Raw genomic sequence first — 18068 nt, 5'->3', positions numbered from 1 at the left:
GGGATAAAAAAACAAACTTGATTACTGTATTGAAGGTAATTRGCAGCAAGGTATGTCATTCCATTGTAATTTCCAGGATCTCATCGCATCCTTTGAAAAACATGTCTATGTTGCATAAAGAATCAGAATACACTGGCAGAATCAGAAAAATAGGTGTTACCTCACAGCATGAGGGATGTGTCTCCTCACCCATTAATCTGATTTTTTAAATTGGTTGCCCCTTTAAGGATTGAAATGGTTCAGATGGACGTAATTCTCAAGTGATTGCCTCGCTTGTAATTGAAATATCTACAGTGGTGGCGGCTGCCTATGGGTTTTCCACTCTCTTTCACAGCATGGGGGCTATAGTTAAAGGAGACCTATTCACTAATGACAAGCGACAATATTTATGTCTGAGTTCCCTCCCTCCTATTTCTCCCTCGTTCCTTCCCTCTGTGAAAGGGTATCTGTTGAAATAGTGGCCTTAATATTCCCCACAGCGAGTGCCTGGCTCCTGCTCAGAGAGGTCAATTAATCTCGTAGGTGCTCAGATGGTACAAAGTAGCCAGGCAGCGCAGCAGCACTCTCCTCCGAAGCAACTACTTCAGAGAGAAAATGAGGAGGGGGGGATTAAAAACTGAAAAAGGGAGGCACGGGCGCTCGACTCCCACTTCACACCCTTGTTGAGTGCCCAGCCCACTAAGCCTGGGTGGATAAAAGGGGAAGCAGGGACCAGAGACTGCTGTAGTTGCAGCTCATCAGCTCTACTCTGCTCAACTCACAAGCCAGCAACCTGTGATAGCTGTAGCGTCGTCAAATCTAGCAGTAGCACAGGACGTCTGGATCACTGATCAAGACGGGTACAGGGGGGCAGCATGGGTGCTTTGATGGTCATCTTTTCGCTTCAGAAAGATCAAAGGCGCAAAAGGACAGGTAGGCCACAGTGTGTGTGCAGTTTGTTTGTTTCTGAGGGGAGGGGGGACACACAGGATGGTGGACTTTTCTTTAGAACACGTTTTGTTTTGTTTTATTCTTAAAGGCACAGTGTAGACAAATCTGTAATTATCCTATGTTTTATATAACTCTCTTAGGCAATATATCACAGTTGAATGATATACTGTACAATACCTTCAGTATTCACACCACTTGACTTTTTCCAAATTTTGTTGTTACAGCCTGAATTCAATGGATTAAATTGAGATTTTTTTTGTCATTGGCCACACACAATAACCCATAATGTCAAAGTAGAATTATGTTTKATTAATTAAAAATTCAAAGCTGAAATGTCTAGAGTCAGTAAGTATTCAACCCAGTTGTTATGGCAAGCCTAAATCATTTCAGGAGTAAACATTTGCTTAAGTCACATAATAAGTTGCATGGACTCACTCTATGTGGAATAATAGTGTTTAACATGATTTTTTTATGACTACTTCATCTCTGTACCCCACACATACAATTATCTGTAAGGTCCCTTAGTCGAGCAGTGAATTTCAAACAGATTCAATCACAAAGACCAGGGAGGTTCTCCAATGCCTCGCAAAGAAGWGCACCTATTGGTAGATGGGTAAAAATAAACGGACATTGAATATCTCTTTGGATGGTGTATCAATACACCCAGTCAGTACAAAGATACAGGRGTCCTTCCTAACTCAGTTGCCGGAGAGGAAGGACTTTAATAAAACAGTTRGAGTTTAATGGCTTTGATAGAAGAAAACTGAGTCTGGATCAACAACATTGTAGTTACTACACAATACTAACATCAATGACAGAGTGAAAAGAAGGAAGCCTGTAAATAATAAAAATATTCCAAAACATTCATCCATTTTGCAATAAGGCACAAAAMTAATATGCAAAAGATGTGGCAAAGAAATTAACTTTGTCCTGAATACAAAGCTTTATGTTTAGGGTAAATCCAACACAACACATCACTGAGTACCACTCACCATATTTTCAAGCATGGTGTTTTCTGCATCGTGTTATGGCTATGCTCGTCATCAGCAAGGACTAGGGAGTTTTTTGGGGAGGATAAAAAGAAACAGAATAGAGCTAAGCACAAGCAAAACCCTAGAGGAAAACCTGGTTGTCTGCTTTCCAACAGACACTGGGAGACGTATTCACCTTTCAGTAAGACAATAACCTAAAACACAAGGGCACATATACCAGTGAGTTGCTTACCAATATTACATTGAATGTTCCTGAGTGGTCTAGATACAGTTTGACTTAAATCTTYAAAATATATGGCGAGACTTAAATGGCTGTCTAGCAAAGATCAACAAACAACTTGACAGAGCTTGAAAAAATAAAAAATATTGTACAAATATTGTACAATCCAGTTGTGCAAAGCTCTTAGAGACTTACTCAGAAAGACTCACAACTGTAGTCACTGCCAAAGATGATTCTAACATGTATTGGGAATACTTATAAAATTTGATTTCTGTATTTCATTTTCAATTAAACATTTCTAACAACATATTTTCACTTTGTCATTCCCATCAGAATCCAAAATATAAGATRGTTTAACTCCATTGTTCGTTAACAATGTGATCGTAAACKAACACTGTATAGCTCCAAAACAGAGTTAAAACTATACTTGTGATCTSATGGTCAATCCTTGCATCCAAAGCTCTGTCTTTTAATTTGAGAGTGGTTACATTTCTCCAGGCCCATCCCTCAGCTGTTTTTTTAATATTTAGTTGTTTTGTGCTGTAAGAGAGACTGAATGGATCACTCCCATCCTAAGTCATATTTCATTGAAGTATTGTAATACAGGTTGAAGGTAAAAATTAATGGGGGTGCTGGTTAACTCTGTCAGGCAATAGATCACAGTTTGGACAGCTATATGCATGTTAAGCACTTTTCACCAGAACCAGAATGGAGCACATTGACCAGGCAGGCCCAATTCCCCTCCGGCATAACATTTTATGAAACGCCATAAAGTCTAAAGCTGAAATCAAGATATGCTAACCTCCAAAATTGGATGACTACTCACTGTGCTCAGCATTGCAATGAGCTATTTTATTATTCTAGTCTCTTATTTTGCATGTGTGTCCGTGTCTATCCATATATGAGATTTGAAGTTGAGAGTTCAAACCCAGCCTGAGCTCCAGCTCCTGGGACCATCACGGTGGATGGTTAGCGATGATGAATTGGGCCGAGTCGCTGCGTGGTAAACGCACAGGGCCTGAGGCCCGCAGTGCCACTCCACTACCCCTTCTAATGCCTCACACTAATTACCATAGCTGTTCTCATCCACATGTGAAGAGAGACGCTGTTTTAGTTAGCGCCTTGCCAACCGTACACTCCAACTCCACTCTACTCCCACTCTTAGTGGGTATGGAGCTTTTCAAGTGTCTCAAGGTGAAAATATGCGACTCTGTAGGCTAGTTGTGGCGGGTCAGTATGATGGTAGGGTCCACAGAGATTCTATGAATCAGTTTTTATTGAGTTCTGTATGCAGTTCTATGGGTAGGGCTAGATCTATTGAGCATTGTGTTCTAGACATCACCGGCTCTGACTGTCTTGTTCAGGGTTTGTTTGTGAGTGGGTTTTGAGCTACTGAAGTATTCCAAGGTGAAAGATGTTGGGGTTAGTTATGGGGGTTTCATTGTGATTGTAGTTCTAGGCTAGATGTAGTGGGCTTGTTGTCGTGGACGGCATCTGCTGTGACTCCATCTTTACAGGGTTGTTTGTTAGTGGGGTTGGTGCACTCGACGCATTGGCTCTCAGATTGAAACTACAAAACGTCAAGTGACTCAAGTCCTCAGTGGGTAAATGCATGTCTGTTTTGTACTTTTCCAATCTGCCAAAATGGAGGTGAATGGTTGTATAATTAAGCAGTGAATGCTTCCTCTGCACTGTTCATTTTTTTTTTGGGGGTGCGTTTCATTTTAAAATAATGGTAAATCTCTCACAAAAAAAAGCGAACTCAAAATTGACCGTGGCGTAGCACGTACGAGTGATGCGTGCCCTTGCCTAATACTTGAAGCCTTGCACGAGTTCCTTGATATAATGCCTAAGCTTTTGGTCCTGAGACCTCATTGAGTGAGTTAATAAAAATAAAAAACATGAACCTTTCTTGATGTACTCAGAGGACCATTGTTAGGATGCTTTAACTACTATAGAAATGGTAGAGTATCAGATACTCAACAAGAAGGTCTGACTCCACTATTACTGAAACAGGACCCAGGTGGTAAATATAAATCTCCAGTCCGTTTAAAAAATGGGAGGCCCCTCAGTGTTGTGATGCAAAGATTCTAGCAAAATGCATACCGCATAGAATTAAAAAGCTYTTGTCGAATATTATTCATCCGAATCAAACAGGTTTTTTACATGGACGATACATTGGAGATAATATACGACAAGTACTGGAAACAATAGAACACTATGAAAAATCTTGGAAACCAGACGTGGTGTTCATAGCTGACTTTGAAAAGGCTTTTGATACGACTGGATTTTTTTTTAATGAGCTGAAATGAAAGATCCCAGAAATGTTCCATAAGCACAAAAAGCTTATTTCTCTCAGGTGTGGCATATCAAGAAGCTAATTAAACAGCATGATTATTACACAGGTGCAGCTTGTGCTGGAGACAATAAAAGGCCACTCTAAAATGTGCAGTTTTGTCACACAACACAATGCCACAGATGTTTCAAGTTTTGAGGGACCATGCAATTGGTATGTTGACTGCAGGAATGTCCACCGGAGCTGTTGCCAGAGAATTGAATGTTAATTTCTCTAGAATAAGCCGCTTCCATAGTAAGGGGCAAGGTCAGGAACTTGTCTATCGGCCATGCATTACAACTGGTTAAAGAAAACTATGATAAATAAAAAAGTTTYCCAGTTTKATTTATGGACCAARAAATTGACAGCTGTGKCATACAGCTTGCAAAATWGTTGGGAAGAAATTTCCGATGTACTGATTCCATATGGTTTATGAYCTGATACACAAAACGATGCCTGATTCAAATTTTTCAATTTAAATGATTGAAACCAATAGAATGTAAATATATGAGGGATACAACCATGCCTTCTCTGCAGATTTTGCTGCAAAGAGACAGAATAATTAGATCACTTGTTTTGGTACTGTCCATATGTAGCTTGTTTTTGGTCAAAGGTTCAGAAATGGCTGAAGAATTGCAACATTTACCTGGCGCTAACTCTGCAAATAGCACTACTGGGTGATCTGAAAAGTCATAGTCAATCAATCAATAATATTATAATAATCTTTGTATCTTTAATTTACAATCTGTAAAAACTTTGAGAATAGAAAGGTTCAGAACTGTTTTGAAACATCACCGAACAGTTGACAAATATAAATCAAAWCCCGATGGTGTTCAGAGATAGATGGGATGGGTTGAGGGGAGCTGAAGGGTGGGACAAAGAAATATTTTWWAAAAGATAACTAATGTAAAATATACTTTGTCTGTAAAATGRATATAYTATGTATAAACTGGAAGTAGACYCCTAAGTATTGTTGTCAATTAGTTTAATCCAATTAGGTTAGGGATGTAGGGTTAGGGGAAATTAATTAAAGAAGGAAAATACAAYGAAAAATATATTTACCCCAAAATATTTAGAAATGTAGGGGGATTAGAAATGATACAGATAATTACATTGATAGAAGCCACAATATATCTGCAGTATTAAAGCTGATATACCTCCTGAAAGAAAAAGCAAAAGCATATCACTGCTAATATTGCTGCAGTATTCATAGCCATACTCCTGTATATTTTAATAATTACGCTACACACTCATACTGTATAATGGAGTTATCAGTATGCWTACATTGCAATGCTTCTCTTAAAGGCCATTTGTCACAAGTCAACATCGAGAGGTCAAGTCAACATCGATCCACATAGAGCTAGTCAGGTTCCTTGTCCCTCAAGAGATTTAGTTTAGTTTATTAGGATCCCCATAAGAGAATGGCCCAAGAGATGTTGGTTGATTCCTAAAACTCACCAATCTCATTCMTTAGTGCAACGTTAACTCTTTGAAGGAATATGCTTTGAATATAGGTACTGTATCTACAAATTGTGTTCACATCAGACCTCAACATTGAGACATTGGCAAAATCAGACGCGTAGCATTGCAGACAGACGATTGATCCATTGATATTTCAAAGCCATGGTGTCTATTAATACGAGATGATGAAAGAGATTTTCAAAGTCTCTCAAATATCCATACTTGTTAAATATAAGTACTAACAGTATAAGCTATCCAAACACCTATCATAACCCCTCATAGTTCGTCCCTAAGAACCGTCACTTTTGAAACGTGTGGACACTGCTAAATTAGCATTTAAATTGAAACGGCAGGGTCACAGAGGTTGACTTGTTGCTACAAGCTTGTTTTCATTCTTAACGTTGAGTGGCCCTCGACAGGATAGCTTACTTCCTGGAATTAATCACTTGCCTCCTTGGGGTACACGGGCCAATATTATGGAGTCTTCCTAAGACTGGGATTAATGGCTAGCATCCCTSTTAGGGGGCCCAGCAGTTGCAGTAGGAAGTAGGCTTAGCCATGCACAATATTCGAACTCAATCAGCATGACAGAGTGATCTCCAGCATTGTCCTTGTCAACCCTCACACKTGTGTTAACGAAAGAATCACTGACATGATGTCAGCTGGTCCTTTTGTGGCAGGGCTGAAATGCAGTGGAAATGTTTTTGGGGGATTCAGTTCATTTGCATGGCAAAGAGGGACTTTGCAATTAATTGCAATTCATCTGATCACTCTTCATAAAATTCTGGAGTATATGCAAATTGCCATCATACAAACTGAGGCAGCAGACTTTGTGAAAATTAAGTTTTGTGTCATTCTCAAAACTTTTGGCCACGACTGTACTCCGAACATGCCCAGACCAACTGGCAAGTGTCTTCACTGACATTTCCAACCTATCCCTGTCTGAGTCTGAAGTACCAACATGTTTCAAGCAGAACACCATAGTCCCTGTGCCCAAGAACACTAAGGTAACCTGCCTAAATGACTACTGACCCGTAGCACTCACGTCTGTAYCCATGAAGTGCTTTGAAAGGCTGGTCATGGCTCACATCTACACTATTATCCCAGAAACCCTAGACCCACTCCAATTTGCATACCGCCCCAACAGATCCACAGATGATTCAATCTCTATTATACTCCACACTTCCCTTTCCCACCTGGACAAAAGGAACACCTATGTGAGAATGCTATTCATTGACTACAGCTCAGCGTTCAACACCATAGCTTATCACTAAGCTAAGGACCCTGGGACGAAACACTTCCCTCTGCAACTAGATCCTAGACTTCCTGACAGCCCGCCCCCAGGTGGTAAGGGTAGGTATCAACACATCTGCCACGCTGATCCTCAACACGGGGGCCCCGTGTTCATCCTGACTGGTTGCATCACTGCCTGGTATGGCAACTGCCCGGCCTCCGACCACAAGGCACTACAGAGGGTAGTGCGTACAGCCCAGTACATCACTGGGGCCAAGTTCCCTGCCGTCCAGGACCTCTATACCAGGTGGTGTCAGAGGAAGGCTCTAAAGATTGTCAAAGACTCCAGCCACCCTAGTCATAGACTGTTCTCTCTGCTACCCAGGCTATTTGCACAACCCTCCCCCCCCTCTTTTTTGCTGCATAGTCACTTTAATAACTCTACCTACATGTACATATCACCTCAATTAACTCGACTAACCTGTGCACCCACACATTTACTCTGTACCGTTACCCCCTGTATATAGCCTCACTATTGTTATTTTACTGCTGCTCTTTAATTATTTGTTATTTTTATTTATTGTTTTTTTTAGGTGTTTTTCTTAAAATTGCATTATTGGTTAAGGGCTTGTAAGTAAGCATTTCATTGTAAGGTCTACACTTGTTGTATTTGGCGCATGTGACGAATACAATTTSATTTGATTTGAAATATGCATTTGAATAAATAGCGTACAGTGAAATTTGAGGAGCATAGTTGAGTACTCTGTCTAGCCCTGCCGTTTCTCTCAGTGTCCATTTGATGGCAGCAAAATCTCCCATACACAGTACTGTATATTCATTGCTGTCAGAAACCAAAACAGTACAACAACCTGTGGAGACGGAAAGAAATGGGCCATCGTTTTAGATATGCACACTGTGTTTCACACTGCTAAAATGCAATCAATTATGATGCTATTCGCACTCCATTACGAGGTCATATTCTTATAGCCTTGTAAGCTGTCTGTATGTGTGCATGATGGGTAGGTATGTACAGTATTGTGTATGGTTAGATGTATTAAATAAAGTCATGCAGTGCAACCGTGTACTGTAAGTCATTCAGTGATGGCCTTTTTTGCTCTGCCAGTACTACTGTAATTGCACAAGGTAAGGTAGGATTACCATGCATGATTAGAATAAAATCACTCATCATCATGGTAGTGTCCACGTTAATGTGGAAGTTTTTGTTCAGAAACATATTCTATTATTACCATTAATTTCTGTCGGGCACAAAATAATCTGAAATGKAACCAAAACAAAAACAGGAAATGCATCCAWGTTTGTGGAGTCATAAGCTTGATGTAGTCATTGTGTGCTAGTATTATGGGACCAAATACTAAACCACTGTAATACACATAAGTTAATTTGTCCAAATACTWTAGTTCCCTGAAATGGSTGGACTATGTACAAAAAGGGCTGTAATTTCWAAACGTTTCACCTGATATGGATAACCTCATAGTCATTGTATCATTTCAGCCCAATTTTTTTTTTAAACGTGTCACTGTCCAAATACTTTTGGACCTCACTGTATATGCTAACGAAGCCTACCAGACAAAATAGTGCATGCTTTAAGAGCGATTGAATTAATATTTTTTAATTCATAACAGGAAACGCCAGTACAAAAATAACTGAGCTTACAATGAAACTCTCCCATGAGAACCACACATGTATATTTATCTACCTATTCAGACCCCTCTTTATGGAAGTGGATTCGTAAATCYCGTTGAGCTAACGCATTGACCTTGCTAATGTTGAAGGTGAAGGGGAGAGTAGGCACACATGTTCATTTAATCAGCTTTAAACACTCTAATCAAAGGACAACCTGAGAGGAATAAGCATTCCAATCAAGCCTAATGCCATTATTGCGACAGAAGAAAGAGACCCATTTAAGTATCCATGTAACACACAATATCAGTAAGGACCCACAGTTTCTTCAAATTCTTTTGAGCCCTTTAAAAACGTAGTGAATTCTGTGTAGTAATCGCAGAATATATTTCGGAGAAAATGATTGACTACATACTTAATTGGCGGTCTATAACCGTCARTGTGTCTTTATTGATTTGCTTCTCATGTAGCCTACCATGCTAGGATGTTTTCAATGTAAGACTGTTACGTTGTTATGCATTTTGGAAGAAAATGCACTTTAATTTTAAAAAAATTATCTTGGGATGAATTTTAAAGTAGATTAGTACAGAAAAGGCTCAGGTGGACAGTGGTTCACCTCAGAACACTTTTCTTTTTAACCTATTAGTATACCATATGCTTTGGTAACCGTACACAGCTGCTCAAATATCTCTTGATCCATACATGTTTACTGTCACCATAGCAACATGATATTCAGAACGCTTCCTTCTGTTCTTACCAGGACAATATGGAATGTATTGTATTGGGACGTAAAGTACTTCCAGAGAGCAGCCTTGGGACTTTCCCTGATCCATGGGCTCATGGGATACCCTGGGGATCATCGAGAAGGGAACATGGGGTTTGGGGGGTCGGGAGGGTGATCTTATGTGACTCTTCTATGCTGGGATGTGATTGGTTGTCCTTTCTGCAGCGTTTGGTGTGTCCCACTGTGGGGGGAAGATAACAATGGACTTGGTAATCTCCACAGCACCTGGCAACACTGGTGGCTGTCTCTCTCCCTCTGTCTTTGTGCCTCTCCATTTCCTCTTTTCTCTCTGTCAACCCGGCCCCTTTTCTTCCTCTTACTGTCTTCTCCCTCTTTACTTTACCTTTGTATTTTTATTGGTTGATTGTGTTCCTCCCATCACTCTTTCTCCTTACTCCCCTCTCTCTTCACGCCCCCTCTCTCTCAGATCCTCTCCCTCCCCTTTCTTTRTCTCTTCTCTTTTTCGCCTGTGTCTCGTCAAGCCTGAGATGCTGGCTCTCTAAGTGAAGTTAAATGTCCTGTAAACGGGCAGTGAGCTCTGTGATTGTGACAGTGGTCATGGGCAGCCCATGACCCGACTGATTCGATCACCATGAACCTTGAGGGGCTGGAGATGATTGCCGTTCTGGTGGTGGTGATTCTCTTTGTCAAGGTTATGGAGCAGTTTGGACTTTTAGAGACGGGTTACGACGGTAAGATATAAGCTAGGCTGTCTTTGAGTTTCGTCAGAGCWTATGAAGAAGTTTAGAGGACTTTTCTGAACGACAAGTTGTCAGTTCCTCCGAGCTTGAATCTAACTTCAAATGCAGTGTATTCCATATTATACAGTTTACTTAATTGTTGGTTTGTGGCTCTTTATGGATGTCTTGGTTGAAGTTGAATGTAGACTATAATTGTGTACATGTACTTTRATTAGGGCTGGGAATTGCCAGGGACCTCACAATACGATATCATTACCATACTTCGGTGCCGATATGATTTTTTCCCCCATTCAATATGTATTGCGATTCTATAATGTTAACCAAGTTTTTTTTTACCGATACTCAGTCATAGAATCTATAGAATATTGTACAAAATAATATTTCAATACTCTATCAATTCCCCCCATTCCTAACTTTCATGCATCTTCAGAAACAATCAACAGGTTATACATTCGTCCTCTGTTGCAAATGCCTTTGGTCTTGACTGTGCTATCTTATCTCTTGCATTCTGTACTTCAACAATTGGTTCAACATTTATAATAAGTCATGTATCATTCAGGGGTAGAAATATGGTTATTTGTCTTAAATTGCTTTRGTTTCAGACATGAACATGTTGTCATTGAGCGCCCTCATGTAAGGTGCATGTTAGTGATGCTGTCTTGAGGAAAAGATTGATTGCGATTTAAATTATTATTTATTATTATTTTATTTTTTTAGGGGATGGATCAGCTTTAATATTGCAAATAGATTGTGGCTTCTGTCAATGTAATTGTCTGCATCATTTCCATATCCACTCAAGGACATATATATATCCACTCAAGGACATTCAGAGACTTGTTCCGAAGCCACTTCTGCGTTGTCTTGGCTGAGTGCTTAGGGTCGTTGTACTATTGGAAGGTGAACCTTCGCCCCAGTCTGAGGTCCTGAGCGCTCTGGAGCAGGTTTTCATCAAGGATCTCTCTGTACTTTCTTCCGTTCATCTTTCCCTTGATCCTGACTAGTCTCCCAGTCCCTGCTGCTGAAAAACTTCCCCACAGCATGATGCTGCCACCACCATCCTTCACCGTAGGGATGGTGCCAGGTTTCCACTAAACGTGACGCTTGGCACTCAGGTCAAAGGGTTCAGTCTTGGTTTCATCAGACCAGAGAATCTTGTTTCTCATCGTCAGAGTCCTTTAGGTGCCTTTTGGAAAACTCCAAGCGGGCTGTCACGTGCCTTTTACTGAGGAGTGGCTTCCGTCTGGCCACTCTACCATAAAGGCCTGATTGGTGGAGTGCTGCAGAAATGGTTGTCCTTCTGGAAGGTTCTCCCATCTCCACATAGGATCTCTAGAGCTCTGCGAGACCATTGGGTTCTTGGTCACCTCCCTGCTCAGTTTGGCCGGGCAGCCAGCTCTAAGAAGAGTCTTGGTGGTTCCAAACTTCTTCCATTTAAGAAGGATGGAGGCAACTGTGTTCTTGGGAACCTTCAATGCTGCAGAAACATTTTGGTACCCTTCTCRAGATCTGTGCTGCGACACAATCCAGTGTCYTGTCTCTGACTGAMTCAATTATTATGACATGATATTTTATCAAATCGATTACCTAACGTTTGATTGATTACGTGATTGAATTAAACCATCCAACAATTAACTCGTTAATAACCTGTGGCACCATGGAAGAGTGTTTATAGAGCTGCTGTCTTCTGAATAAAATCTATATCAATAGCAGTCAATTATTAATTGTCACCTTATTCAGTCTCATCTGAAAGTCGTAGAATTCTTGYTTATCTTCACGAACCCTGTCTAACAAGTTTGAATCAGCAATACAAAAATTGGCTRAATTATTTATTTACTAAATACCTAAATAATCACACAGAATTACATATACACAGGATGGATCATACATCGATTACTATTCATGTCATAAAATAAAAAGTCCCTAGCGTACGAAACCGATATGACGGTTGGTTACACAAAGAAAGGGGGTTGGGTTTGAATCAAAGAGCAGGAAGACTGAGGGGCAAAGGGGATTGGATCTCTATCGGACCTTGAGYAGCTATGCTACCGTAAATATAGAATCTCATGCATTCTACTAACCCCCCATTCAGAAAAGGAAAATGCAAGATATACACTGCTCAAAAAAATTAAGGGAACACTTAAACAACACAATGTAACTCCAAGTCAATCACACTTCTGTGGACATCAACTGGTCGACATTAGGAGCAACACTGATTGACAATAAATTTCACATGCTGTTGTGCAATGGAATAGACAACAGGTGGAAAATTATAGGCAATTAGCAAGACACCCCCAATAAAGGAGTGGTTCTGCAGGTGGTGACACAGACCACTTCTCAGTTTCCTATGCTTCCTGGCTGATGTTTTGGTCACTTTTGAATGCTGACGGTGCTTTCACTCTAGTGGTAGCATGAGACGGAGTCTACAACCCACACAAGTGGCTCAGGTAGTGCAGCTCATCCAGGATGGCACATCAATGCGAGCTGTGGCAAAGAAGGTTTGCTCTGTCTGTCAGCGTAGTGTCCAGAGCATGGAGGCATTACCAGGAGACAGGCCAGTACATCAGGAGACGTGGAGGAGGCCGTAGGAGGCAACAACCCAGCAAGCAGGACCGCTACCTCCGCCTTTGTGCAAGGAGGAGCACGTGCCAGAGCCCTGCAAAATGACCTCCAGCAGGCCACAATGTGCATGTGTCTGCTCAAACGGTCAGAAACAGACTCCATGAGGGTGGTATGAGGGCCCGACGTCCACAGGTGGGGGTTGTGCTTACAGCCCAACACCGTGCAGGACGTTTGGCATTTGCACGAGAACACCAAGATTGGCAAATTCGCACTGGGGCCCTGTGCTCTTCACAGATAAAGGCAGGTTCACACTGAACACATGAGCACATGTGACAGACGTGACAGAGTCCTGGAGACGCCGTGGAGAACGTCCTGCTGCCTGCAACATCCTCAGCATGACGGTTTGGCGGTGGGTCAGTCATGGTGTGGGGTGACATTTCTTTGGGGGGGCCGCACAGCTCTCATGTGCTCGCAGAGGTAGCCTGACTGCCATTAGGTCCGAGATGAGATCCTCAGACCCTTGTGAGACCAAATGCTGGTGCGGTTGGCCCTGGGTTCCTCCTAATGCAGAGACAATGCTAGACCTCATGTGGCTGGCGTGTGTCAGCAGTTCTGCAAGAGGAAGGCATTGATGCTATGGACTGGCCGCCCGTTCCCAACCTGAATCCATTGAGCACATCTGGAACATTATGTCTCGCTCCATCCACCAATCCACGGTTGCACCCACAGACTGTCCAGGAGTTGGCGGATGCTTTAGTCCAGGTTGGGAGGAGATCCCTCAGGAGACATCCGCCACTTCATCAGGAGCATGCCCAGGCGTTGTAGGGAGGTCATCAGGCAAGTGGAGGCCACACACACTACTGAGCCTCATTTTGACTTGTTTTAAGGACATTACATCACAAAGTTGGATCAGCCTGTAGTGTGGTTTCCACTTTAATTTTGAGTGTGACTCAAATCCAGACCTCCATGGGTTGATAAATTTGATTTCCATTGATAATTTTTGTGTGATTTTGTTGTCAGCACATTCAACTATTGTAAAGAAAAAGTATTTATAAGAATATTTCATTCATTCAGATCTAGGATGTGTTATTTTAGTGTTCCCTTTATTTTTTTGAGCAGTGTATATTTACACTGAGCTGCGCTTCGATAGATAAGTCAAAGATGGAAGACTGGTTGCCCAGCAGAGATCCCATTGTCCTTTGAAGAATATTTATTGTCATAGTGTTGTAGGGTGGATACGTTGTACCCTGTCATTCTCATTAGGAGATTGAGTTCAAGTTTAAACTCCTTTAGCTTTAGTCGAAAAGTCATGGCGGCTCAAAAGGCGACATTACTGGTGTCATTTTTAACCCGGACTCGAGCATTAGCGACGGTAAAGCCTCCAAGAAGCAGCTAGCTTCAGAAAAAGCTTGCGCCATTAGCCAGGAGCCTCGCACTCTGTCGAAGCCATCCTTTCTGAGTTGAGATCCCAACGTACAGAACTCAACATTAAATTAGATGCCATTACTCTCAGTCAGTGCGATAGGTGACAATCCTGGAAAATGCTTTGCCTGACATCTACAACAAGATACCATAAAGCGCGGCGCCTGGACGAGGTAGAGTGCGAATTTATCCATGGAAAACTTATTGACAGACGCCATGGAAACAATAGCATATGCTAAAAAGAAAATAACAGCATCTGGAAGAGAAAACAGAGGACCTGGAAACAGGGGGCAAAGGAATAATTGTGTTCTATTAATCTGGGCGAAAAAGAAGAGGGAACATGCATGATCCGCTACTTGCAAGACAAACTTCCCGAGTGGCTTCACCTGTCCACCGACAAGCCCATAGAACTCGGAGAGAGTCACGCGCACTGCGGCATCACCGAGCACCAACACCAGCGCCCAATCACCAGACGTTTCTTGAGATTCACCGACAAGGAACGAGTCCTACAGGCGGCGAAAACCAACACCATTACAGTGGGAAACGCCAAACTCACCTTACACCAGGACCTGTCAGCTGGAATACGCCGAAAGCGCCGAGAGTTTGACGAGGTGAAAGAATCTCCATTGACGGAGGCATCTTTAGGGGATTCAAATACCCAAACGAGCTCAGAATTCTTCACCAAGGAGCCCTGCGACACTTCAAAACTCCCGAAGAGGCAAAACGTTTTTGAAAGACAACCCGGGGTCAGGAGAAATGGACCAATGATTAATGCGTTACTGTTTTACTAAAGGAGGTAAGACACATATAGCCGATATCCAAAAGACCCCCGCCCTGCTAAATGTCATTATAGTGTCTTAATCTATATTTATGTTCCCTTAGCTGAAGAGGATAGGCTATATAGCATACACTAGACCTACTAACGTTTCAGCCTACTTTTATTTACCTTTTTTTTGTTGCTATTATTATTCGTGGTTCCCTATGTCCCTTGGGGGAGGTATATTAGGCTGGGCTATTGATTTTAATTTTCTCCCTCTTTTAATGTGGTCTGGACGGGGGCTACGTTGTCATTTACTCAATGCGGGGCGGAGGGGAAGAGGATGAGGCATTTCTTTGGTGGGAGGGGAGACGTTGTGCGTTGCTAACTGTTCCCTTTTTTTTTTGGACAACAGAAGTTTGTGACTGAGCGGGGGGGTAATAGATCCAAAGGGATATGTCGAGTTGTTTTGGGAACTCGGCTGGGGTGTTCAGAGATTGTTATTTTGTTAGTACACCTCGTAACCTGTAACTACTATCACCTTTCACCAGAGATGAATTGCACTAAAGTTCGATTACTGTTTCGATACGTTGGACTAGTACCTTAAATCTTTGACATGGAAACTGCATGGTCAGGTCATGCAAAATAACAGCGAAAAGTAATGAACTATGTGCTCTAAAAAAAGATGAAAAGCAGACCTTTGCGACTATTACAAGAGACACAGCGCTCTGTAATTGGTGCTGAACAATGAGGCTAACTCCTCAGAGGCTTGGAAATGGGACAGGTTATCTGTTCAAATCAAACAAGTAGAGGTACAGCCATAACTTATATCACATAAGAATTGTCCATTCAATAATTTGAACAACAAAGCATATCTGATCGGAAGGGAAGATTATATTATTGATAAACTGAGAGGTCACTGTTAATGGACAAACAATTTTACTAATTAAACATATACAGCCTAACTACGATTACTCCTGCTTCATGTCAAAAATGAATAAAGAGCCCTGTTCAATGAGGCTGTGTGATTTTCTCTTGGCACGCTGGGTGGTGGAGATTATTAATTGTAGCACTTAACCAAACCTACCAAATATCTTCAAGTCACCACACAAATCACCAGATCTGAAAGATGTTTAGAACCTTTTCTAAGAGAATGGGACTGATAGATAGTTGGAGAAGAGAACTAAATAGCACTTCAATCTAAATGGAAAATATAAATACTACTCTAATAGTCCAAGAACACCTACTGCCCGTTACATTACTTATTTCTTCCCAAGCAAAGTTTGTAAATTACAGCCACAGTGCTAACAATCGGAACCCACTAAGCTTTTCGATGCCACGCCTTATGTCCAATATCGCTTTGGACCTCTGCAAAAAATCCGAGGTCAACAAGAGCTGGAGAAGTTCAACAAACTCCATGATTATCAAACGAAGCGTTCCAATAATGGTAAGTACATGGATAGACATACACAAAAGACAACAAAGATTCTCCTGTTTCTATCCAGGCCAAAATGTGGGACGCTGCTAAAGCCACAACTGAGGATCATCTAATTTGCATAATGCTTCCCTATATAAAAAGCAATGGAAAGCACAACAGGCTAGATCGTCGAGAGGAGCAATGAATGCACTGTAGAAAAGTACATAAAACGAATCCCCATGACAGCACCCCTGGGTCACTTGAAAGCGCAAGCCAACTGAATTTGGATATACTCGGCATATAAAAAGTTAAAAATAACGTTTTCTTTACTAACAGAATAAAGCATAGAGAATATATGACAATAGACTTCAGGTAAGATATGCTTGCTTACCAATTAAAAAAGAGCAGTCAGAGGGTACAATCAATGGTTCCGAACCAGAAGGGATGAGGTCACATGAACCCCAAAATTCATTATTACTTTTCACTGATTTTTACTGCAAACTAATATACCTCTTGAAGAAAACACCGGAGGCAGAACTCCACCTTCTAAGGAAATCCGCTCTTAACTATCAGAGACCGACCAAGAAGATCTCAACTCCCCCTTCACTCCTGAGGAGATCCTGGAGGCAATTACCTCCATGCCACCTAATAAGTCCCCAGGCCCAGATGGATTCCCCAGAGAGTTCTACAAAACTTTTTGGCCCCAGCTTAGCCCTATTTTCATGCCAGTGCTGGAMGATTTTTGCAAAAACTGAGTTCTCCCAGAGTCAATGCACACAGCTCGCATTACAGTGTTGCTCAAAAAAGACAAGGACCCTCTATCCTGCTCGTCCTGCTCGTCCATAAGCTTGTTGGATTTCGACTACAAAAMAATTACCAAATTGCTCYCCAAAAGACTAAACACTCTTCTTCCCAAAATAATAAAAGCGGACCAAACTGGATTTATTAGAGACAGATACTCTTCTGATAACATTCGCCGTCTTTTTGATATTATTGATCAAGTAAACGCACAGAAGACCCCTGTCCTGCTGGCTTCATTGGATGCTGAGAAGGAGTTCGACAGGATGGAGTGGAGCTTTCTGTTCTCAGTCTTAGAAAAGTTCAATATGGGCCCAAACTTTATTAAATGGATCAAATCACTATACTCTCATCCAAATGCCATGGTGACTACTAACGGACTGAACTCTGACAGATTCCCCTTGGGACGGGGCACAAGACAAGGGTGCTCGCTGTCCCCCCTGCTCTACTTGTTGGGGYCGGAGCCTCTGGCAGAGTTGATGAGGAGCAATCCAAGTATTATGGGTTATGCAGGCGGCCTGCAGCACAAGATTTCGCTTTACGCGGATGATGTCTTGCTCTACATATCCAACCCTGAGAAATCCCTTCCTCCCATTTTAGACACAATTGCTCAGTATGGCAAGTTTTCAGGTTATAAGATCAATTTTAACAAATCCACTGTCTGCCCTCTCAATATTACACTCACCAGCTCTATGAAGACACTATGTCAATTCCAATGGAAGACACAGGGGTTTCAATACCTTGGGATCWTCATAACACCAGATCTGAATAGCCTTTTCAAGGAAAATTATCTTCCACTCCTGGATCAAATCAAGAAC

The 18068-nt window shown here is 41.7% G+C and overlaps 1 protein-coding gene across 3 annotated transcripts in view; it reads left to right on the top strand.

The window, feature by feature from the left end:
- The window catches only part of LOC111954260 (Kv channel-interacting protein 4-like), a 251059-nt gene that overhangs the window by 147911 nt on the left and 85080 nt on the right, over nucleotides 1-18068 (top strand). Inside the window, exon 1 of one of the 3 annotated variants that reach the window (XM_023973861.2) lies at nucleotides 747-912. The exons of the other annotated variants lie outside the window; for them this stretch is intronic. Within the exon in view, the coding sequence (XP_023829629.1) occupies nucleotides 855-912 (58 nt within the window). The 5' untranslated portion in view covers nucleotides 747-854. Of the gene's footprint in view, nucleotides 1-746; nucleotides 913-18068 lie in introns of those variants that run through there. 3 annotated transcript variants of the gene reach the window in all.

This window comes from Salvelinus sp. IW2-2015, linkage group LG3, assembly GCF_002910315.2.
Source record: "Salvelinus sp. IW2-2015 linkage group LG3, ASM291031v2, whole genome shotgun sequence".
Classification (NCBI taxonomy): domain Eukaryota; kingdom Metazoa; phylum Chordata; class Actinopteri; order Salmoniformes; family Salmonidae; genus Salvelinus; species Salvelinus sp. IW2-2015.
The sequence above is the reverse complement of the archived record's forward strand: the minus strand, read 5'-3'. Positions and strand labels throughout refer to the sequence as shown.